General features: G+C 39.5%; 1 protein-coding gene across 2 annotated transcripts in view; it reads left to right on the top strand.

Moving 5' to 3' along the window:
• Positions 1–22337, top strand: part of LOC150078250 (solute carrier family 68 member 1-like) — a 118141-nt gene extending 95804 nt beyond the window's left edge. For both annotated transcript variants that reach the window (XM_090384652.1, XM_090384650.1), the window contains exon 6: positions 22022–22337. In XM_090384652.1, the coding sequence (XP_090240778.1) occupies positions 22022–22266 (245 nt within the window). In that variant the 3' untranslated portion in view covers positions 22267–22337. The remainder of the gene's footprint in view (positions 1–22021) is intronic.
• Positions 22338–25412: the final 3075 nt, after the last annotated feature.

Here is a 25412-nt window from a genome sequence, read left to right on the forward strand (position 1 = left end):
TTATGAAACAATGGCATAATCAAAGGGGAGGGAGAAATATCTATTTTACCCATAGCTACTAAAAATATATATTAATAGTAATCTTTAAAAAAAAATTAATAGATTTCTTTAAAAATTTATTTAAAAACAAAAATATAAATTTTACAATGAAAATTTAACGTTTCTTACTAAAGTACGATGTGTTAGATAAACAGATCTAACAAATGAGATATACTGTGATGTGTGCGAACGCTGCATTTTGATTTGCCATGAGCTGAATGCTAGAACTGGTTGTTCTATGAACTGTGAGTCTGGTTCAGTTACTGTACAGTCGATGTGGCGTTATCATATAGTCTTCTGGAGAACGAGCATTCTGGTACTATTTTTTTTTTTAGCAATACACCTCTGGAAATATACATAGAGATGACACCTCTATTCACATTTTAACAACCATTTCACTTCAGTTATTCTATTCTCTTAGAGACATAACAATAAGTATAGCATTTTTCTAGCTGGCTGGCTGGCCCCACCAGCTGTAAATTTCTTAGCTGATCAGTGTTAGATAGAGTATTATGACTAAAACTTCCTAGATACTCTTCCTGCATCAGTATATGTATATGGTGTCATGACTGTGTCGAGTAAATCGAGCCTAGATGAACCTAGTGCTGTCAAAGTGAATATATTTGTTCTAATTACAATTAGAGCAAATATATTGAGAATGAAATCATGGGTGAGTCATCTACACCCATGCCACAGTTGGACCTACTATCAACTCTCAAAAAGTCTGCTTTTATGTATTTCATGGGTGTTTGTTTTTTGCTTGATTAAGAACCTGGTTTTGGGTGAGGTAACTATGAGGCTGTTTACCTGGGGATGGGGTTTTAAAGGGAACCAGGTTAGAGTCCCCAGTTCAGATCGTCAATGGCTTGTTGGCAGCAAAGCCGCAGAATGTCTTCTTTGGTGTCATGTCCAAGGAGTGTCGAATCTGGTATGAAGGTTCTTTTTCTCACGCTTACACTTTTATTCATTCTTCTAGCTCTCATCTCATTTATTTGACTCTTACTTTCTGCACTGCACTCTCTGGGCACCTCAACTTACTGTTATTCTTCAGTTGTGGTGCAGGCCTAGCCGCAAGTTTTTTTTTTTTTTTTTGCAGGCCAGGGGAGAATGCAGTGATAGTGTTTATGTGGTTAGTAAATGTTTGTTGGTACAGTATGTATAAAGTAATGTAAGTTATTTTTAACTTTGTATTCTTTCGGCCAATTACATTTGCTCTTCCACTCATTCCCATTCACTCTCTCTTTCCCTCATGCTAGGTCACTCATTCTTTCACGAAAACTGCCACTACTACACTGACAGTGATAGAGAATGAAAAGGACCTGGGGGTAATTGTGCAGGCAGATATGAAGTTCTCTGAGCAGTGCAGACGGGCTGCAAGAGTAGCCCATGGTGTCTTGTCAATGATATACAGGAATTTTTCTAGCAGGGATAAGAAAGTGATTATTCCCTTGATTAAGGCAATGGTCAGGCCACACCTTGAGTACTGCATACAGCTCTGGAGGCCTCATTTCAAGAAGGATGTAGAGCTGCTGGAATGAGTACAGAGAAGGGCAACAAGATTAGTGAATGGAACAAAGGGTTGCTCTTACGAAGAAAGGCTTAAGTTTTGCAAATTACAGTGTCTGGAGACTAGGCACCGGCGAGGTGATCTAATAGAGGTGCATAAAACCTTGAATGGTTTGAGTATGCTCAATGCTGATGGGATTCTTCCTCTTGCTCAGAATAATCACCTGAGAGGGCATAAATTCAGATTGCGGAAAGACAGATGTAGGATAGATGTGCAGAAATTTGCCCTTAGCCAGCGGGTAGTTGGTTGGTGGAACAGACTTCCATCCCTTGTTGTGGAAGTTGATAGCCTAAATAATTTTAAGGCTCAGCTGGACAGGTATTTCGAACGAACGGAGGGGTGAAATGGAAGTGTGTTGGTTTTTTTAGCTTGCTTTCTTGAATCATATGCCTCTACTAATGCTAATGCTACTCACATGATTGGCTATACAGTGTCTGTAGTCTTCACACATGCACTTTATGGACAATGAGAGAAACCTCAGGTTCCATTTCACTTACATGAGATAAATACATACTTGTCACTTCACTTCTGTACACATTGTACTCACCATATTTAAATTCCACATTTGATGACTTAACCAGTACTTTAAATATATCGCATTTATTTACTGTACTCCTACCATTAGTGTACAAGCATGCATAAATGTGCCTGTTTTCCTTCTTAGTAACCCTATCACTGACCATTTATTTCCTTTTCCCACGAGGACTCCCAACACCATGTAATTTTGGTTCCAAGCCACTGTATATTACAGTAGAAGCAGCAAAAAAATTAGTTTCATTCCTTCTTGCAGCTGCTATTAGTCTGTGTCAGCCCCTAAGCTAACAGTTTTCCAACCCACCTAATTCTGACTCTATAATATTATCAACTATTTTTGTCCCTACATATTGTGGAATGTGTACTGATAAATGTGGAGAGTTAGTATTATGGTTTAAATTTAATATTCTCTTAATACAAATTGCAAATCTGCCCTTCCATGGAATATTGTTCCCACATCTGGGGCGGTGCTCCCAAAACCTCTCTCAGGCTTCTAGATTCCATTCAGAAGAGGGCAATTAGGTTAATTAATGACTCCTCTCTAACAGAGTCTTGTCACTCGCTGTCTCATAGAAATACTGTTTCTGCTGCATGCCTCTTCTACAGGTACTTCCATGGGCACTGTTCTCCTGAATTGGCTTCTATTATTCCCGCTCTCTCTTTCAAAACAGTCCGAACACGTGCCACCACCAGCCAACGTCCATTTTCTGTCCAACTTCAAACTCACAGAACCAACTTTTCATCTTCCTCGTTTATTCATTCAACTGCCGTTTTCTGGAACAACCTTCCTTCATATGTCTTTCCTGAAAATTACAGTCTATGGAAGTTCAAGTCTAATGTCAACAAATATATTCTTTCGTCTTCTCAACCCAAGCACGGTACCAAGTACTATAGGTTCTAATACCTCTCGTGTTTGGGGTTTTCATAAAAAAAATAAAAACAATACAAAGCAATAACTTTTATCTTTTACTCTGAACCAGCAATATTATAAGGTTTGGGATAAACTTTTATTAAGTTTTTTTCATTTAATAAACTACTTTAATTTTTATGACTTCGGTACAGACTCATGTTTATATATAAATTTTGATCATATTATGAACATATTATAGTTGCAATTAATTACAAATTGAATATTTTTAGTAAAAGTGATCATTGTTGAAAGTACCTTGCTTGTAAAATACAAAAAATTTTACATTGCTTATTGCAAAGAGTGTTACCAGAGTTATAATTCCAATTATGCAGCAGAATGCTCCATATACCATATAGTTCTTGGGGTCATTTGTCCCTATATCTTAGTCGCCTCCTGTGCTTCTGCACATATGCAGCTAATACATTGGTCTTTAACTTGTTTCTTTCATCGGTAATCAAGGTTAATCAACAATATTATTGGTATATTCACCACAAGTCAACATTCTAATGGCAATTGACTATGATAGAATGACCATTTAGCCTTGCAGTGGGGATGGCGTCTCCGTCCCCACCACGAGGAGGTAGGGCACCCTATCTAGCGATTCTATGATGTCATTGACATCCTAACATATTAGATTAATCTTAACATTAACCATCGACCAATCGTCAAAGTACAAACACATCTTTAACAAATTCTACAAATCTATCAAAACTTGTTAAATCATTACATAACTCCACCAAAGTGGATCTGGAGAGAGAGAGAGAGAGAGAGAGAGAGAGAGAGAGAGAGAGAGAGAGAGCACCTCTCTCTCCAACCTCACTTGGAGGTTAGAGTACTGTGGACAGTTCAGCACAATGTGGATACCCATTTCAGGCTTACCACATGAGCATAAGTCTGAGATCGCTAACCCCAACTAGAGCAACCTCGATTTCAGCCATGTCCGATCAGGACACAGCAGACAACCAGGCTCTATGCTAGCTGGTACAAACGGAGGGGGGGGGGGCATACAGATGTCTGCTTTTTTCTCAGAATGTGTCCATTGATTCTGCCAAATGGTCAACGTTTCATCACTTATCCTCCTACAAATAGTCCAATACTGGATGATATTAAAGAGCACAGTGAACAAACTGAATGTGGAAAACAAAGTGTTAAAAACCAAAGTTGAAGCTTTAAACTCTGGAAAAGAAGCATATAAAAGCATAAATGTATAAACTTATGCACAGGCCGTTGGAACTGCCACAAACTTGGACTCAACCTAAAGAGATAATAACAAAGACAAAAAAGACTGAACCCCTAAAAAGGATACAAATGTAATGATATTAAAAGCTACAGAGAAATCCTCATTAAAAAATAGTGAAGAAGTCAAAGAAACAGTATTGACTAAATTTAAACCTCACCTGAAGGAAGTGAAGTTAATAGCCTTAGGAAAACCAGAAACAATGGTGTTCTAATTGAAGGCCACTAAAGAGGATATAGAAATTATATAGGGACATCCAAAAACTAGGATTACAAGCTGAAAAGCCAAAGGGTAGAAACCCAAATATCATTATCTTTGACATGCCTAAAACCACCCCCATGAGAGAGGTCATGATGGACTTTTATTATAAAAATTTCAGTGAGCAATTAGCCTTAGATGAAATGGCTAAGGAATTCCAAATCAAACATGGAACAACAAATAAAAAAAATGTCTAATTAAATGCCATTGTGGCCCTTTCTCCAAGGGCATGGACAATCCTAAAAAATCAGCAGAGAATCAATGCTGGCTGGACAAGCCATAGATTCAGAGAATATTTCCCAGTTACAAAATGTTACCACTGCCACAGATTTGGTACAGCTAGGCAGTGCCAGCAAAAAGACCCAATCTGTGGCCACTGTGCAGTCGCTGGCCATGACTATAAAAACTGTAACAGTAGAACCACACAGCCTAAGCGTGGTACATGTAAGTTGGCCAAAATAGACTTTCACCGTAGTCTTAGGGACAATAATTGTCCCAGCTATCAAAAAATGGTAAAACAGCTTAAATTGAGAACCAATTATGGGCCTTAATTTAAACCAGACTTGTTACAGGGCTCTAAAGTTCATCCAATTAAAATGCTCACAAAGCATGTAAAGTTGTGGATCAAATCAAACTTAAAGCAGAGGATAATAATATAGATATCCTGATAATCCAAGAGCCATATGTTCATCAGGGTATGGTTCAGGGATTCCCTAGAACATACAAAATAATAATAGAAGTTTCACATGAAACCTCACTAACAGCTATAGTAATTAGAAATCCTTCTCTTACGGTTACAAAGGCTATGGTTAGCACTTTGTGCACAAATAATTAGTCAAACAGGATCCTTTCATGTTGTATTCCTCTACTGTAGGCCAGGAAGGGATATAAATCCCAGCATTCATTATCTACAAAATGTACTGACAGTTCTTCCAAATTCTAAGATAATAGTCTCCGTGGATGCCAACTGTTGCTCAAGCCTCTGGCATAGCCATAGAGTTGACAGACCAGGAACACATAATGGCCAACTCCTAACAGACCACCTAACCACTTTTACCCTACAGGTAATAAATAGACCCCACAACCTACCTACCTACAGTAGTACACTGTGGGAAAGTGATATAGATATAACTTTGGCCACTGCTTCCATATCTACCAAAATTACAGTTGGATGGTCCAAGAAACTTGGACCACCTCAGACCATAGGGCTGTAACTTTTACCTTAAACAGACAAACAGCCAGATACAACCACTCCAAGATATAATCAGATATAACTTAAAGAAAGCCAACTGGCAGACCTTCACAGATGAAATCCAAAACCAAATAGAACAGCAGCAGACTCAGATCCATAACAACTATAGCCCAGATGAACACAACCTAAATGTCACAATTATGCTTCAAAAAGCATCCAATCTAGCAATATCCAAAAGAAAACCGAATGCTGTTCCCTGGTAGTGCCCTGAACTTGATATACTCCAGTGAAAGGTGCACCAAGCCAGAAAACACTTCCAGAGAGCAAGGGCAACTTCGTCCCAGAATGATGTTGATGCTCTGAGAGATTCCTCTAGGACTCGCAGAAACTCATATACTGCTCTAGTAAGGACAAAAAAGAAGGAATGTTGGTGGTCCTTGGTGGGGATATCCGGTAATGCCAACCTTGGGGTGTGGTCTTCAGGATTGTCACCAACAAACTACGAAGAGGTGATGTGGTGAACTATACAGTTAAGGCTGATGGAACCCCAACTCAACACTTGGGCAGACTCCGTAAATAACATATTAGATCTTTTATTCCAGTCTGAGGACCAAGGGTTAACCCAGGCTCAAAGTGACATAATGACCAGCAACATAAATTATAGCAATATGTCAATAGAACCACCCTTTACCATGGAAGAACTTCAAGCAGCACTCTTAAAAACCAAAAACAATAAGTGCCCTGGACCTGATTTAATTGAAATAGAAACCGTTAAAATGTTAGCAGAAATTTCTCCTGATACTCTACTGAACTTATTTAATCACTGCTTGGCTTATTCGTACAAGCATGGAAACTAGCTATAATTAGATTAATCTTAAAGAATCCAGGAAAAAATCCTACTGAACCTAAACATACAAACCTATAGCTTTATTGCCTATTCTAGGAAGAATAATGGAATGCATTAGTAGAGGCATTTGATGCAAGAAAGCAAGCTTATGCAGCATCAGCTAAAAAAACAAAAAAATAAAACAAAAAAAAAATAAATAATAATAATAATAATAAATAGATAAAAAATAACCACTTGCACTTCACCTCTCTGTTCGTTCGAAATACCTGTCCAGCTGAGCCTTAAACTTATTTAGGCTATCAACTTCCACGACAAGGGATGGAAGTCTATTCCACCAACCAATCACCCGCTGGCTAAAGGCAAATTTCCTCACGTCTATCCTACATCTGTCTTTTCTCAATTGGAATTTATGCCCTCTCAGGTGATTATTCTGAGCAAGAGGAAGAATCCCATCAACATTGAGCATGCTCAAACCATTCAAGGCTTTATACACCTCTATCAGATCACCTCGCTGGCCCCTCGACGTGGGCACCTGTACGTGGTGAGGGGACCTCCCAGTGACGCTGCTGGACTTCCAGACTAGCATCACTGGGATCCAACGCCCACAGCCTAGGTTCCGGGCTTACATCAATGGAATCCGGCGTGTTTGCCATGCGCTGCGACCCGTGGAAATTCGGAAAGGGGGATCCTGGTGGTTGAGGGGCCCAGCTTCAATACACCACTTTGGCCCCTGCTTCGACAAGACGGGTGGTCCTGGAAGGCCCGGCTAGGATCAATCGGCTAGTAGGTTCGCCTGCGAGGGTCAACCGTGTCAAAGCCATGCCCCTACCCTCATGGTCCGAGGGACAGGATTCAGGCTGGCGGCGGTGCGGGTATGGTGTCTGGGTAGCCCTGGCGTCCCACTCCCGAGCGCATTTATTGCATGCCGGGTAGTGGGCGTCCCTTTGGGCTCCGTGGTGGGTGGGGAGCCCGGGCACTGAACCACTTAAAAAAACTCATGAATCCTGATAAACTAACTTCTTCAGGGGCCCCAACCCGGTCCCTATCTGCAAACATAGATGAAGATCCAGATAGTACTATTAGTACAAAGAGGCAGCGAACAGAAGTAACATCAGGGCCTGTACCCAGGTTCCTAATTATGCACTCAACCGGTGAAAAACCGATTGGTAAAATGTCGCCCTTTTTCATTCAAAAAGGGTTAGATGGGATAGCAGGTTCCCCCAAATCAGTTAAGAGGCTCCGTTCTGGAGACCTCTTAATTGAATCCAAAACTGACAGGCAATCAGAACATCTACTCCGAACAACATCAATCGGAGGAATCCCTATAACAGTGACACCACACAGAACACTCAATTCATCTAGAGGTGTCATTTCGGAGTGGGACCTTCTCGACGTATACGAGGAGGAAATCTGCTCCGAATTAAAACCACAGGGAGTCATTGCCGTCAAGAGAATCACTGCGCGAAGGGATGGAAAAATTGTTAAAACCAGGAGCGTTATCCTGACTTTTAACACTCCTAAACCTCCTGAGGAGATTAAAGCTGGATATATCAACTGTTCAGTGCGTCCATACATACCAAATCCTTTACGGTGTTTTAAATGCCAAAAGTATGGACATTCCCAAATGGCCTGCCGTGGAGTCCTTGCATGCGCTCGATGCAGTGCAAAGGACCACGAAACAACAGCATGTTCAGCCGCAAAACCCACCTGTATTAACTGTGAGGGCGAACACCCGGCCTACTCACGAGCATGCCAGAGGTGGAAAGAAGAAAAAGAGATTCAACGGCTGAAGGCCGAGCTTAACATATCATACCAGGAGGCAAGGAAATCGGTCAAACCCCTGAATATCAACAGACCTACCTACGCCCAGAAGGTAGCAGGGAGATGTTCCGTTGGAACTCAGACGGACATGACCATTCCTCCAAAGGAGTCTTTCACTCCCATCGCGCGGTATCTATTAAGTTCTCAAAAACCTGCACAAAAGGACCAATCAGCTGCCACTCCTATATCGGTACCTCCTGATGCTCCACAAGTTCCAAAGTTAACTATTAAAGAAAAGAACAAAAAAGGGGAAGTACCCCCTAGTACCCAAGAAAAGATGGATGTCGAGCAGAAGGAGGTACCCGAAGAGTCCGTCTTGGAACTCTTTGCGGAGGAGGAAATGGACACGGGACAGCGTCCATTCTTCCCCAAAAAAGATAAATCCAAGACTGATAAAAGTAAGCCCTCAGCACCTCGGAAGCCGCCTGACGGACCCACCAAGCCAAAATAATGGCTAAATTCCTACAATGGAATTGTCGTGGATTCCGGCGAAATATAGATGACATCAAGGCCCTCCTGCAAAAGCACGAGCCAGTTTGCTTTTGCTTGCAGGAGACATATCTAAAGGCAAGTGACGATCCCACGATGCATAACACCACAATTTTTCGTAAGGATAGAATTGCGGATGGCTCTGTACATGGGGGAGTGGCTATCCTTGTGGGTAACCAGACCCCAGTGCAGTCCTTACTAATTACAACTAGCATAGAGGCTGTTGCAATTCGCCTTACGGTGGGATTTTTATTAACTGTGTGCTCTGTCTATTTGCCACCTGGGACTGACATCTCCCCAGCAGACCTTGATGATCTTCTAACGCAGCTGCCTCCCCCTTTCTTACTTCTCGGGGATTTTAACGGACATAACACCCTGTGGGGTAGTGCTAACGTCAACGGAAGGGGACGAGTCATTGAGCGTATGCTCAATGACAATGACCTTTCCCTTCTAAATACTGGAAATAACACCTTCTTCCACATGCCTACCCGTACTTTTTCTGCCATTGATCTATCTATCTGCTCCCCTTCTCTACTCCCTTCACTCACCTGGGAAGTGGAGGAGAATCCATACGGAAGCGATCACTTCCCTGTGATAACCTTGTTACACAGTGGGAGACCATGTCTTCCTTTTAGGTTACCACGGTGGAAGATTGATCAGGCTGACTGGACTGCCTTCCAACAACAGGCAAATTTCGATCTTAGCACAGTCAGTCAAGAGCCGATCAATGACGCAGTAAAGTTCATCACAGAAATCATCGTCCAAGCAGCTGCTAATGCTGTCCCAAAAACATCAGCCCGGTTTCCACCATTTCCCAAACCTTGGTGGAATTCACAATGCACAGCAGCAAAAAAGGCTCAAAACAAAGCGTGGGGGATATTTCGCCGATATCCTACCACGAACAACCTTATAGTCTTCAAACGTGCACGAGCTAAAGCACGCTACATCCGTCGTCAGAGTCAAAAGGAATCTTGGATCCGTTTTACATCATCTATTAACCAGTCTACCAACTCTAAGGTAGTCTGGGATAAAATCCGGAAAATGAAGGGAAAATATACCTCCCACCCTTCTGCAATCCTAGATTATAATGGATGCGCTATTGCAGATCCAACTGCAATAGCCAATGCTCTTGGGGAAACATTCTCTAACATCTCTGCAACATCTTCGTATTCCCCAGAGTTCCTGGTCCTGAAATATAAAATAGAAAAACAGGCACTTAACTTTAAAACTAAGGGCATTTATCCCTACAACGGGGATTTCACTATTGTGGAATTGAAAAGAGCCCTCGCTCTTTCCAAAGCAAGTGCCGTTGGACCAGATGGCATCCATTATGAAATGATTAAACATCTTTCACCAAAATCTATGGATTGTCTGCTCCTTCTGTATAACAGAATCTTTACTGAAGGGCAGTTTCCGGACTCCTGGCGAAAGGCAATCGTTCTTGCCTTTCCTAAGCCAGGAATGGATCCAAAAGTCACCACCAATTATCGTCCTATTGCTCTGACTAGCTGTTTGTGCAAAATCCTGGAGAGAATGGTCAATTCTCGTTTACTATGGTATTTAGAATCAAATGACCTTCTCTCCAACATCCAGTGCGGCTTCCGACGGAACCGGTCCACTTTGGACCATCTTATTAGAATGGAAGCATCTATCCGGGATGCATTCCTAAAACGGGAACACTTGGTGTCGGTGTTCTTTGACATGGAAAAAGCGTATGACACAACTTGGAGATTTGGCTTTTTAAAAGACTTACATAGCCTTGGCCTAAGAGGGCATCTGCCTTTTTTTATTCAAAACTTTTTAGCCAATCGATCGTTCCAAGTTCGTGTGGGATCCTCACTCTCTCGCTCCTTTAGCCAAGAGGAGGGAGTACCACAAGGATCAGTATTAAGTGTCACGCTTTTTGCCATAAAAATAAATTCCATCACAGAACAACTTCCTCCGACTGTAAACAGTGCCCTCTATGTTGATGACTTTAGCATTTTTTGCCAGTCGTGCAACATGAGGGTTATTGAAAGACAACTGCAGAAAGCCATTGATAGTCTGAATTCCTGGGTACCTGCTAATGGCTTCAGGTTCTCGCCGGAGAAGACCGTTTGCGTACACTTTTGTCGCAAGCGTAATCTTCATCCTGAACCTGAATTAAGGCTCGGACAAAATGCCATTCCAGTAGCAGCGAACATAAAATTCTTGGGACTCATATTCGATAAAAAACTGACGTTTTTAGATCATATTCGTCAGCTCCGCACAAAGTGCACAAGAGGCCTTAATATGCTTCGCTCGCTCTCCTCTACATCTTGGGGAGCAGACAGATGTATCCTTCTTCGGCTCTACCGTGCACTTGTGCGATCCAAACTAGATTATGGGTCCCATGTATATTCCTCAGCCAGAGACAGTGTCCTGCGATGGCTGGACCCCGTCCATCATCAGGCCCTACGTATTGCTACTGGATCATATCGCACATCTCCTGTCCAGAGCTTATACGTCGAAGCAAACGAACCACCGTTATCACTTCGACGTAAGCAGTTGTCTTTAAAGTATGCTTTAAAATTGAAATCCCTGCCAGACCATCCTACGTGGCCCTTCGTTTTTGAGCCACGATGGGAAAATTTATACAATACCCGTAAGACTGCCAATCGTCCTTTTGGTATTCGTTTCCAAGAGCTACTCAAAGAACTTAATATCAAGGTAGACAAGGTTGCCCAAACATCAAAGCAACCCTTTCCACCCTGGCATGCTCGTGTCCCGGCATGCGACTTGTCGCTTAGAAACTGGGGAAAGTTGGACACGCCATCATGTGTCTACCTGCAGCTTCATTCAGCTCACCGAACTGAATATTCCGACTTCGCGCCAGTCTACACAGACGGTTCGAAGTCGGAATCATATGTGGGATCTGCTGCTGTCTTCACAGACAGCACTATATCAGAGCAGATTCCCTCTGATTGCAGCATATTTACTGCAGAGCTGCACGCTGTAGAGTTAGCCTTGGATCATATTAGTAAATGCCAATACCAACGGTTCATTTTATATTCCGACTCTCTTAGCATGTTACAGGCTTTAATATCTGTGAGGTATAATCCTCATCCAGTTCTGTCTAGCATTCAGCAGAAGATTCACGTTCTCCATGAACGCGAATATGACATCCGCTTCTGCTGGATTCCCAGCCACATTGGGATTAGGGGAAATGATTTGGCTGACGCCGCAGCCAAATCAGCAATTCCCAATAATAACCGTTGCCTGTTAGTCCCCTATACAGACTACAGGCAAACAGTACATCAAAAGGTACATTCCCAATGGCAGGATTCGTGGAATAGACAGACTGCGAATAAATTACATCGTATAAAGCCTGTTATTGAACCGTGGCAGTCTTGTCTGCGCAGGAATCGTAAGGAGGAAGTTGTTCTTGCCCGGACCCGCATAGGACATAGTCATTTGACACATTCTTTTCTGCTGAGGGCTGATGACCCTCCTATGTGTGCGTCTTGTGGCACAATTATATCAATTAGACACCTTTTAATCGAATGTCCAGATTTTAGCAATATCCGTTCTAGCATTTTTAATCATCTGACTGAGCCGTATACACTCAGTCAGATTTTATCCGACAACGACAACGTGTCTGCTGTTTTTAGCTATTTCAAATTAATAAAAGTTTTTAATTGTATATAAAAATTTACGTTATTGTTACGTATTTATTGGTTTACTTTTTATATCTTTGTTATTATACATATGGACATGGTGGCCTAACTACTTAGGTCACTGAATCTTTTACCTTTTATATATGACCGGTATTTGGCGCATTATAGCCTCAGTTGCTGATGCGCCAATAAAACACAAACAAACAAACAAACAAACCTCGCTGGTGCCTAGTCCCCAGACACTGTAATTTGCAAAACTTAAGCCTTTCTTCGTAAGAGCACCCCTTTGTTCCATTCACTAATCTTGTTGCCCTTCTCTGTACTCGTTCCAGTATCTCTACATCCTTCTTGAAATGAGGCCTCCAGACCTGTATACAGTACTCTAGGTGTGGCCTGACCATTGCCTTATACAAGGGAATAATCACCTCCTTATCCCTGCTAGAAAAATTCCTATATATCATCAACAATACACCATGAGCTACTCTTGCAGCCCGTCTGCACTGTCAGAAAACTTCATATCTGCCTGCACAACCACCCCCAGGTCCCTTTCATTCTCTACCACTGTCAGTGTAGTACCACAGAGTTGATACATTGCTCTGGGGTTGCTGTTTCCCATGTGTAGTACTTTACATTTGTCAATGTTAAACTTCATTTGCCACCTCTCAGCCCATCTGCTCAACCTTTCCAGATCCTGTTGCAGTAGCATAGTGTCAGTAGTGTCCTTGACAACCCTGCCAACCTTCGTATCGTCTGCAAACTTGGACATTAAGCTTGATATACCATCATCAATATCATATATAAATACAGAAAACAATAATGGACCCAATACTGAACCCTGAGGGACTCCACTAATAACATTAGTCCACGATGAGCAGTGTCCATTGATTACCACTCTCTGTCTTCTCCCCCTCAACCACCCCTTTATCCATAGCAGCAATTTGCCTCCAATGCCACACTGCTCCAATTTGTGCAGCAGTCTTCCATGTGCAACAGTATCAAAAGCCTTTCTAAGATCCAAGTATATAATATCAAAGTTATTCCCTGCATCCAGTTCTTTTGTGACTGCATCATAGTATCCAATCCAATTGGTCAGGCAAGACTTCCTCTTAACAAAACCATGCTGTGTCTGAGCTATAACTGAAGTCTTGTCTAGATGATCCTGCAGTGCTTCTTTAACCAGTGCCTCCATTAATTTTCCAGGAACAGAAGTTAAACTAACAGGTCTATAATTACTTGTGTCGCCCTTTGATCCTCCTTTGTGAATTGGGGTCACATTTGCACATCTCCAGTCCATGGGTACTTCCCCTGAGTCCAAGGAAGCTCTCATAATTATGGCTAAGGGTTTGCTTACTTCCTTTGCTGCCTCCTTTAATATAACTGGATAGATCCCATCCACCCCATTGCCTTTCTTGTATTTATCTTCGACAATTTCTCCTCCACTTTACTCTCAGTTATTACAAGATTCTCTAGCTTACTGCCAGAGTTGAATACACCTCTGGCATTCCCCTCGCTGAATAACTCCTCATGTGTGAATGTCGATGCAAAATTCTCATTCAGTTTGTTAGCTACCTGAGCAGGATCACCAAGTGGACCAATCTGATTCATCCCCTTTCTTCTAGAGTTTACATAAGTAAAGAACTCTTTGCTGTTTTTCTTTGCATCCCTTGCCAAAGATTTCTCGTAATCTGCCTTCGCCTGCCTAACCTCCTTTGTAACTTGGTTACAGATGAACTTGTATCTATCATAGGCTTCTGTGTCACGTGTTAATTTGTATGTATCCCATGCATTTTTCTTCTCTGTCATATGTCTCATTAGTTCATCTGACATCCACTTAGGCCTAAACCTTGAACAATATTTCTTAGTTGGTATGTAAAGCCTAGTAGCTTCCAAGATAAGTTCTTTGAATGCTTCCCATTTTGATGCCTACTCCTCTATAGACTTAATTTATATTTACGGAAGCCAACCTAAATTCTGAACAGCAATTTGGTTTCAAGCAAGGATCCTGAACTGAGGATGCCATGCACTACATCCTAACAACAGTAAATAATAGTGATCAAAAGTACATTTTGGCAATATCTATTGACTTCGCTGGTGCATTTGACACCCTCTGGTGGCCAAGTATCCTCAGAAGACTCCGCCAGACAAATGTACCACAAAATCTATATCAATGTATAAGCACCCATCTTGGCCCAAAAAATAAAATGCCCAGTTACTAAAGGTTGCCCACAGGGTTCAGTACTAGGTCTATTCTTTTGGACCTCTGTGCTTGGTGAATTCCTGACAAAAGATTTAGACCCTACAGACAGGGCCTAAATCTTTGCTGAAGACCTTGTCTTATTGGTAAAAGGTAACACCAGAAAGGTGGTGGAAGAAAGAACAAACATGGCACTCAAACAACTGCAGGAATGGGTGTTAATCCACATGCTCAAAATTTTGACAGAAAAAACTAAATGTATCCTACTGAAAGGAAATCTAAATATAAGACTACCACCAGTGATAAAATTAGGTGATACCTCAATTCACATGGTCCAAGAATTGAAATACTTAGGCATAATTCTAGACTCCAAATTAACATTCTACCCACACCTGTTATACTTGGCCAAAAAAGTCCAAAACTATGCCGGAATGATTGCCAGAATCAGACAAGCCGATTGGGGTCTCAAGCGCACTCATTTACAGAGCAGTGTTTTTACTTGTCATCTCCAGTGGTGTTGGTGTATGGTTTCATTGCACAGCCACAGTTAGAAACAGCAAAATTAAATAGCATTCAAAGAACAATCTTATTAACAATAACTAGAGCATGCTGTACAGTTAGTATCCTGGTCCTGCAGGTTTTGGCTGGTACCCTACTACACTGCACCTTGAAATTGCAAAAAAAAAAAAAAAAAAAAGGGCTATATTATAGACTTAAAAAAGGAATCCCCATGGGTTTCCTGGGCATAACCCCAAATCTTGCCAATGACATCAAGGCAGAAAAACGACAAGTTGCCACATGACTACATCAGATATGCCAAACTGGATGGAAGCAAGAGACCAAAGGTGCTACTACCAAAAATTTTTTTCCACAGGTGGCTATGATTAGCCCAAAACCACCTAAGTGGTATGCTCCAAGACTTTATACCACATTTCTATTGATAGGTCATGGATCCCTTAAGGCTAAATTGCACTCTTTGGGACTGGCCGATGATCTCCCCCACTGTACACGTGGCGAAAGTGAGGATTGGGCACTTGTTCTATATGACTGTGTAATCTATGAAAATCAATGTAGACAGTTAATCACAGAAATTGGACCCCTTCCTAGGGGCCAAGAACATCAATTCATCATGGAAGAGGCCTTCACCAAGTATGCTCAAAAAATTTTTGAAATCCATCGAAACTTGCAGAGACAAGCTCTTCAACCAGTCCCTGTACCAAATCAATAGACCAAATATGTAACCAGCCCATTTCTCTCCCCATGCCCAGTGAATGACAAAATCTTTACATGACTGAACACACACCTGAATTGACTCAGAAATTACCGGACTTTACCAGATTTGAGACCCTGCCTCTGGGGACTCGTTTGGTTCATTGCCAGGGAACCATAGAGGTAGGAAAATAACCAAATGTGACTGATGGGAATAAAGGCAGGCTGGTACTGCCCTCATCATAGCATACGTCCAATCAAAGCACACTGAGTTCCCAAACATGGCAACACTCATGGATAGGATTTTAAAGAGATTGGTATAGACATGCAGCCAGGGTTACCTGTCAGCTGGAAAAAACTAGTAAGCTGCAGGTTTCTGAAGTATGCTAGTATGAATGAGGATTGAATGAATGAGAACTTGAGTGAATGTAAAGGTGAGAGTGTGAAAGGAAATGTTAGGAAGGGTAAGTGAATGATAATTTAAGCCTCTGAGGATGGATGTGCAAGAAAGGGTGATTGCTGAAAGAGTAAATGCAGAAATTGAGTATAATTAGCGAATGACTGTGGAGTCTGAGTGAAATGGGCTGTGTGAATGTAAGGATGAAAAAGTGTGTGCCTGGATGAATGAATGAATGCGAGAAATAGGGTTGAATGTATAAATGTCGAAGGCAGAATGTAAAAGTATGACAGGAAGTTTGTTTTCAAAAAAAAATTTTGTATTAGTATAATTGTTATATAAATGTGTGCATTTTTTTTTGTTCAATTAAGATATGTAGATAAATATTCAAAATATTCTCCTAAATTTGATTATTTGTATGTCATTTAAATTGTGTGAGCTTTCTTTAAATTATTTTGCTTGTTTAAATTGTTGCTTCATCTTTAAAGTAATGGTTAAACAAGCATTGAATTAATTTAAAAGCAATAATTGGACAGGTAGGATTGGCAGCTTGGTGTCAATTTTGCTTGTTTAATAAGTAACTCTCCCTGGTGAGAATAATGGATGAATGGGGAAAAAAAAAGTAAAAAAAATGTTGTAAAATGTAAAAACTATAAAACTTGCCTTGAAATGTAGGGAGGAAAAACTGTAACATAAAATGTAAAAAAATGGTGAGTGAATGAATGATATAAATTGCATGTTCTATCCCAGCCTCTCCACTAGATGGATGGATGACCATGGGAACCTTATGGACCCCAAGATCATCCATGCTGTTCCTAGTAGGCATGCTGTCTCAGGTGGGATACAACCACCAGCACCTCAGCTGCTGCCATTAGGCCTTCCTAGCCACACTCCCTTGCGTGGTCCTTTTCCTCCATTCCCTGGGTGGGAGGGGGAGGTTACCCCTGATATCCCTGCTTGCCACCCCTCTGGTGGGGCATGGGCCTGCTCTATTGATTTGGGAGTCTTCTCTATGGACCCAGTATCTGTCTTTCCCCCCCAACCTTCAGTCTCCCCCCCTCTAACTTACAACTACTAGCATTCAAATCATTGTTAAATTGCTTGAGCCCTATACCCACAAACTTAATTACATTAAATCGCATAACTAGTACAGGAACTCAACGACTTACGTAATACTCAACTTACAGAAATTCAACTTTACGTAAGTTTTTGCCAGCCGGTGCAAACTTAAAAAAAATTGGGGAAACATAGGAATAAATGGAGGTATCATTGAAAATATCATAATGTTGAACCCAATAACACCTTTTTTTTTTATTTTTTTTTTTGTAATTCGTTCCAAGTCTTGAAAGTTGAAAATTTCGCTGTATCACTAAGCTATTTTTCTTTCTAAAAGGTCATATTTATAATGGAAATCACACTACCCTTTCATCGTTATCATATGTTCCCTTTAAAGGATCAATTTTGAATGCCTTTGTGATATTTTTCTAAGGCACGTTTCTGGAGGTCACAATCATAAAACAATAAAAAAAAATTTGCATTTTTCGGTTTACTGGGCTTTTCTTTTAGTGCACCTAATTATAAATGGGTAGTAAACTCGATCTTATTGCATTTGCAATAATACCGATAACTGCAATTGTGTGGGTTTTTATGCTATTATGGTGAAATGTGTTCCTCTTCACTGACATCTTCAGTCATATAAAAAAACACAAATAAATTTTCAGAATCGTCTCTTCATTCCTATTTACTTATTACAATGGTGAAGGGAAAGGGACCAATGGAAATTGCAAGTGCTGGCAGTGCTAGGAAACCAACAAAATTGATTTAAAGATTAAAATGAATGGGGAAAAAAAAAAATGCTGGATCAAATTTAAAAACATACTATTTACTCAAGATTTGCTCATCCATTGTCTGCAGTAGACGATGAGAAAAATTTTACGTTAAGAGACTTTTGGAAATCTTACAACATTTACTACACCATCTTAATAAGGCCTGGGCAGAAATTATTAAAAGTTGTTTTAATGGTGCATGGAAGAAAATATGCACACACCACGTAAAAGGCTTCGAAGGATTTGAAAAAGATGAATTACATGAAGAGGTTACAGATAAGATTGTAAAGGTTGCAGAACTACTTCAGTTGGAGGTTGATTCGAAAGACGCAGAGGAGTTAATAGAGGAAGAAGAGAAGGAACTATCTAACGAAGAACTTATTGACTTGCAGGCAGCGATAGTAAAAGAAGAAAATGCTGGCGAAACTCAAGATGAACCAAATGAGGAGCCGAGATGCTTTATCACCAGAGAGATGGCAGTGGCATTTCATGAAATTGCATTGGCAATGGCGACGTTTGAGAAGATGATCCTGACAGCGAACAATTCTTAAAAGTTAACAGAGGGGTGAATGATATGCTTGCTTACTACAAAGAAATCTATGGTGAAACGAAAAAGGCCACTGTGCAGTCATCCATTAATATATTCTTTGGTAAGGTTGAGCTACCGACCCCTTCTAAATCTACACAGCCCTCATCCTCTGCAGCGCCGTACTTATCAGCTGAAGGTGCTGTCGATTCTGGCAACGATGTCCGAGAGGTAAAACTTACTGACATTATGCCTGTCTCTCTTTTTTTGTAATTTTATAATTTTTAAATTTTTTAAATTGCACACTTTTGTAATTTTTCCTGTGCATGAGATAAAAAATTGAATAAATACAATAAATAATTCTCAAACATTTATTTTTTGATTCAATCAATTCAACGAGCACAGTTGCGAATGCTGCACAAGCATGTGGGAAATTCCCTGACTTACGTAGCATTTTGTGGAACACAACCCTTATATAAGTTGGGGAGTTCCTGTACTCCTTTTGGCTTACCCCTATCTATAGCATGGGTTTGTTTGTTTTTTTTTTTGTTTTTTTTAGGTCCTAGCTACTGAAATCTCAGGAAATTAGGTGGCAGGACCTGCCAGAGTAAATAACTATAATACTGGTGTACCTGGTCTGCCTACATGGGGCGGAGTGTAGGCAAGGTTGGGTCCCATTAGGGGCCCAGCAGTCAAATGACCAGAGGAACAATGATACACGACGCTACAAATATACAAGATCCATACACCTTTAAACCTCTGGCATTGACAATGTTCTGTTTCACACCTACAATGTATACTACACAGAGATGGGGGAAACACCTGATGCCGTTTGACACTAAACACACTCTACACTTATCCTCCTCCGTTCAACTGATATTTTAAGAGCCACATCCACCGGACACTGAATACCGGTCTAGGAAATAGTTCTTGGGGTGGGAGAACTACACCGAATAGTTCTTGTGGTGGGAATACTACAGGCTTTACGAACTGTTTCATAAGCATCGTTACAGACATCCTTAAAATACATGTACTGTATTAGGCGCCTCTGTAGCCAGGTGGGAAGGAGCAGCAGTACGTAGCACACGCTTCTTGATTAGACCGGGGTTCGAGCCCATCACCACCAAATACGGAGGATGCTGAAAGGTCAGGGAATGACCACCGCATATCCCCGAGCAACATGGCCTTAGTTGCTAATGCTCCTAAAAACCTAATAACAAACAAACAAAATGTACTGTATTTTTTTCAATAGAAGCCTCATCCCCAAAATTATATGGTTTCAAAATGGAAAAATGTATATTTTATGCAAAACGAATGCCTCTTTTGCTTCCAGGTTGAGCTAATTATGAAACCTATAAAATTTTTGAATACCTTTAAAAATAAATTAGTTTGTAGTCAGGGAAGTATGAATGCAATGTGCAGATGATGAGGGATGATGGGGCATATATTGTGTAGGGGCCTAGACTTCAATTTGGATCCTCTGTAGAAGAAAAAGGTGAGCCTGTCTGGTTTCCCTATCTGCCTACTGACAGCCATTAACTCCTGGAATGTTGAAGCATGAATATCTTGCAACAATATTGCCAGTATTGTTGCTTTAGATACTAAAGTGTCATTCAAATTTCCATGTGCAACAGTTAGAACAACTCAGAGTAAACATGTTCACATTGCTCCATATAGTTGCATGCATAACTAAAATAATGTTAATGTATCTTTTTGTTTTGAATTTGTTTTAATGTATATACTTTATTATATATACATTAATATATTATATTAATGTGTACTAGGGAGCTCCACCACCTGCACGCTTTGCTTGCCAACTCTCGCTTATGTAGACTCAAACGAGAAAGCGTTCCGAGTCTCCATCAGTCCTTTTCACTATTTTAGCTCGTTCCATCAATGCTTCTCCACGTCATAAATGTAGATTTGGCCTAATTGTGGAACATCTCTAAAGGTCATTAAACTCGCCGTTCCTTTCACCATGGCACCTCCTCGTATTCATATGAGGGCCACCGCCACCTTGAAAGTCCGTGTTTTTGGCATTAAAAGACACGAAGGCATAAAGATTGTTGTAGACTTGAACATTTTCTTGGAAATGTCTCCCTTTTTATGTGTTGTCAAAGTCTTTAAAGCATCTGGATAGGTATCTACAGTTGGCAAACATACCTTCCCTCCGTGACAACACAAATATGTGGCTCTTCCAAGTTCGCCGTGAAAAGATAATCCAATGCAATGTTGACATCCATCTACCATATTACCTAAATTGCAATATGATACTTCAGTGGTTTCTTCATTATCAGGATCTTGTGAAGGTCTTACATTCCGCCTGAGCTGTTTAATGGTTTGCTGAGTTTTGGCCTGTTTTTTGACCCTATTAGCTACCCACTTCCTGTAGCATTGATTTTCCACTTGCTCTGTCATCATTGAACTTATTCAATAATTAGTTTGTAACCTTTCGGCATGTTTCTCTCTATATTTCTGTGAAGACTCATGACACCATCATTTTCTCTTGGAATTGGTGATTGCCAGTCTAGGTTGCGGCATTGTGTTAATTACTACATTAGTACGTATAATTAACAAATCAAACATCACGGATTCCATACACACCTGTCAAAACGCACTGATCGATATCTAATCAGGAAATGACCTATGTAATGCATGAGCAATATTGTTGCATCCGAAAGAGTAGGACTAAAATATTTACAAACTATACAAATATTTAAAATATTTACAAAATACTAAACTATTTGCAAACATACAAACTATATTGTGTCCCTTCATCAGCGAACATTACATGGAACATCAAATAATGCCAGGTGTGGTCATGTATTAGACAGTGAACCACATGCATGAGGTTGGTGAACGTTATGGAGGCAATTATGGCTCGAATAAGTGACATAATTGCCCCACCCTCTTCTCCCATTGGCTCAAATAAATATCACTAGGAGAAAAACTTTTTAAATGTGTAGTGAGATAATGTATTTTAATGTATATTAATGTGTATTTTAGGCTATAATGAAATGAAGACAATAAAGGGAAATGCATTCCTGCATTTCTCTTTATTGTCTTTCTTTGTTAAAGAAATAAAGTACTATACTTTTAGTTACAATTATTAATTCCTTCAGAAATTAATATTTCTTTATCTAATGCAGTGGTTCTCAACAAAAAAATGTATAATGGGCTAATAAAAGTTTATTAGATTGGCAAAATGTTTTCCTAGACTAGCATTTGAGAAACATTGATCAAAATGTATGTTAGATTTAAAAAAAAAAAAAAAAAAAGCAATTCTACATGGTGGCATTATATTAAAAATAATTTTTTAATGTTTTTCACTATTTAACAGGAGAGGAACTATTTGGAAGTACAGCTAGCAACAGCATAAAGCTTGGTGCAGGACACCAAGGAAAACTTGTCACTACACCTGCCTACCAAGAAGCTTGTTTTTGGCTGTTAATATTTATTCCTCTAGTATGTGCCTTCATTCAACTTTTTGCATGGTCACAGTTTACTTTACATGGACAGAATCTTCTGAGAATAAAGCATATCAGGTCATCAGCAAAAGTTGATAACTGGGGAGAGTTCATCTGAATTGAATTTTCAATTATGTTTTGTTCATTTTTCTTAGATTTTCACAGTGTACAATGAAATTGGCATAACTAAAGTTTGCATCTTAAATGCATTATACAATAATTTTTACAGAAATTATTATGCAAACTGCAGTCATTAAAACATTGTAATCATTGGACAGATAACTATTAAAATTGCTTTAATAGTGAAGTAATGTAATTTTATTCATGTGAATTAGTTAGATTTTAAAAAAATTCTCTGAATCTTTTGTTTAGATTATGTTAATTAATCCAAAATACTGATAATATATATAGTTCCAATTTTAACTTAAGTTTTGTTCATAGAATCTTTTAATATTCTTCTTAAATTATTTACTATTAAATGCATAGGTAGAATTTGTAAAATTTGTAGGTAAAATTTGTAGAATTTTTATAGACTTGTTTGCCATATTGTCACCATACCTGTGTAATAAATTTCCCAAGTGAAAAATACTTAGGGTTGCTTTATTTTATTGCTTTGAACTTTTCTCATAAGTGAAGGAGATTCATTGCTTATTATACATTCCTTCCTTGATCATTCAAAGATATTTTGCAGTAAATTTTATAAACTCATTTGATTTTCAGATTTAAAAGTATATTCTCTGAAACAAGCTGACTTATTTTGTTCAAACTGTTAGCCCAGTCAGTTTTAAGGTGTAATCAGAAGGTTAGTGAATTGTATGTTGTTCTTCATACTTACTGAATTTAGCATCTATTCCATACTGTTGCCTTAAACAAAATTTCCTTATACAATACAGTTAATCCAACAGGCATCTGTAAAAGTCCTGGGTCTTGGACAATGCAGCTATAATTGGCATCTTGATATGTAATGATGTTTTATATCATCTGCTGTGTTTCAAGCTTTGGCTTTCAAAAAAAAAAAAAAAAAAAAAAAAAAAGAAAGTACAATGGGTCAGTCAGAGACAAAAGATGCTTTAAGAAATATTCCTATGCACTCAATACAGAGGGAGAGTTTTGTTTTCTTTGGCTATTTTTGTCACATTTCTTATAAATGCTACAGAACATCTTTTAAAAAATGTTTATTCACACTCTTGTGGGATAAATTCCTGATGCCTACCATCAAGGTAGGTTATATATATAAAGCACAGTTGGCAGGCACTTTACATTGGGACAAACTTTGGACTTTCTTCAGGTACAGTGATTTTTTGACTCCTCATCGTGAAGGAAGACTTGCTTTATTTCAGACTGATTCCAAAAAGTTTGTTTCTGCATGTGTAATGACCTTAGATTAACAAAATGATAAAAGGAAGTAAACATATACACTCATGAGCCAAAAAATTATGACCACCCTTGTCTCCATGACTGGACACATTCCACAGCACCTAGTAGTGACGTCACTGACGAATGCAATATATACAGCGATGACAAAATAGTGTCCCTCAGTTCATCAGTATGAAGTCCATGCAATGCAGACAGGGAAGGACTTGATAGAATACGTAGTACATAGTGTTTAGGGTCAAGTGGCTGCTGAAGAGTAACTGTACATTATTTACAATTTGTGGTTTTGCAAAACATCTTGATCCACCAACTTAACAGGAATAATTATATAAACAATGTCTCTTGTCTGAGATCAATGTAGTATAGCCGCACATTTGACTATATGATATCCATAACACTTGGAACTCAGTTATTACAATATGTTAAAGGCACCAGTTTCTGTTGTCTTAAACAAAATTTCCTTATACAATACAGTTAATCCAACAAGCATCTGTAAAAGTCCTGGGTTTTGGTCTTGGACAATGCAGTTATAATAGGCATCTTGATATGTAATGATGTTTGATATCATCTGCTGTGTTTCAAGCTTTGGTTTTCAAATTCACAACTTGTACAGATAGCTAAAACTTACCAGTTTGGTTACAGTGAGGTCAGACATTATATCTTACAATTTATAGAATTTAAGATTTACAATTTATACACCTTATTAGACACCCAAGTCCCAGGACACTGCCCACTCAACAGTGAACCTGGCACATCAACATATATATACCAAATGCTAATATTGCCATCCGGCGATAAATACAAATGAATTTCCAATCCATCAGAGGTCCTATAACAATACGATTAATACCAAGGCAACTATATACAGTGATAGTACACTAATAACATAATTATACTCAGTCATCAAGTCCTTTCCTTCTGTGGAAAGCCTTGTCTGCAAAGTTAGCCAGTGCCTGATAATTTTCTTTACATTCTAAAAACTTGAAGTTATTTACATCATAAATTTACATCAAGGTCTGAAGTTCAAATTGAATATCTACATAATATCGACAGTCTAAGATTACACGTTGGAGTGTCTCCTCTGAGCCACATTTACATAGAGGAGATGCAGCCAAACCCAGAGTAAAAACCTTTGAGTTTAGGCTGCCATGCCTGGATAGAAAGAAAGTTAGGAAATAACCCTAGGTGAAGACCTGGGTTAAACTAGGGCCAGCTTTTTTTGTCAAATTCAGCAACTTGAGATATAAAAAGGGTAGTAATTCTTCCAGTGTTGGCATTAGTCCATTTGTTTTGCCACTCCTGGAGGAACTGGTTTCTTAATCTAGTGTTGTCTTCTTTCACTGGCAAGTCAAGGTTAACAGAAAACTGGTTTAACTGTGCTCCATTATCGTTCCTTCTACAGTACTGAAAGTAATTGTACAGTACTTCATATTTAATTGGCAGTTTGCCATTGTAGTGCTGACGTTGAAATCGTGGGACAAGCTCTTGAAGTTGCAATCAGGAAGAAGCACTGGACTTGAATCAAGCATAGCAGACAATAGGAATAAATATGCATTTGTAGTACAGCTTGAGAGTGGAGGGTTTCAGACCCCAAGAACCTTTGGTAATTCTGTTTATTTTGCCTGTCAAAATCTTGATTTTGCGTGGTACATATTTAGCAATGAATTGGAGTTTATCTAACATAATTCCTAAGTATTTGTACGAGTTAACTAATTTTATTGATTGTTCTTTAATCTTAATACTTGGAGGTCTATTTGAGTCTAATTTTCCTTTGAGAAGAATTTTTGTTTTGGGAATAGAAATAGTTTGTGTACCAAACTACACCACTCATCTAGGTCTGATAGGATTTCATTAGCATGGATTTCAAGTTGTAGTCTGGAGTTTCCAGAA

Source organism: Mastigoproctus giganteus, chromosome 11 (genome assembly GCF_048544385.1).
Source record: "Mastigoproctus giganteus isolate SK-2022 chromosome 11, ASM4854438v1, whole genome shotgun sequence".
Lineage (NCBI taxonomy): Eukaryota > Metazoa > Arthropoda > Arachnida > Uropygi > Thelyphonidae > Mastigoproctus > Mastigoproctus giganteus.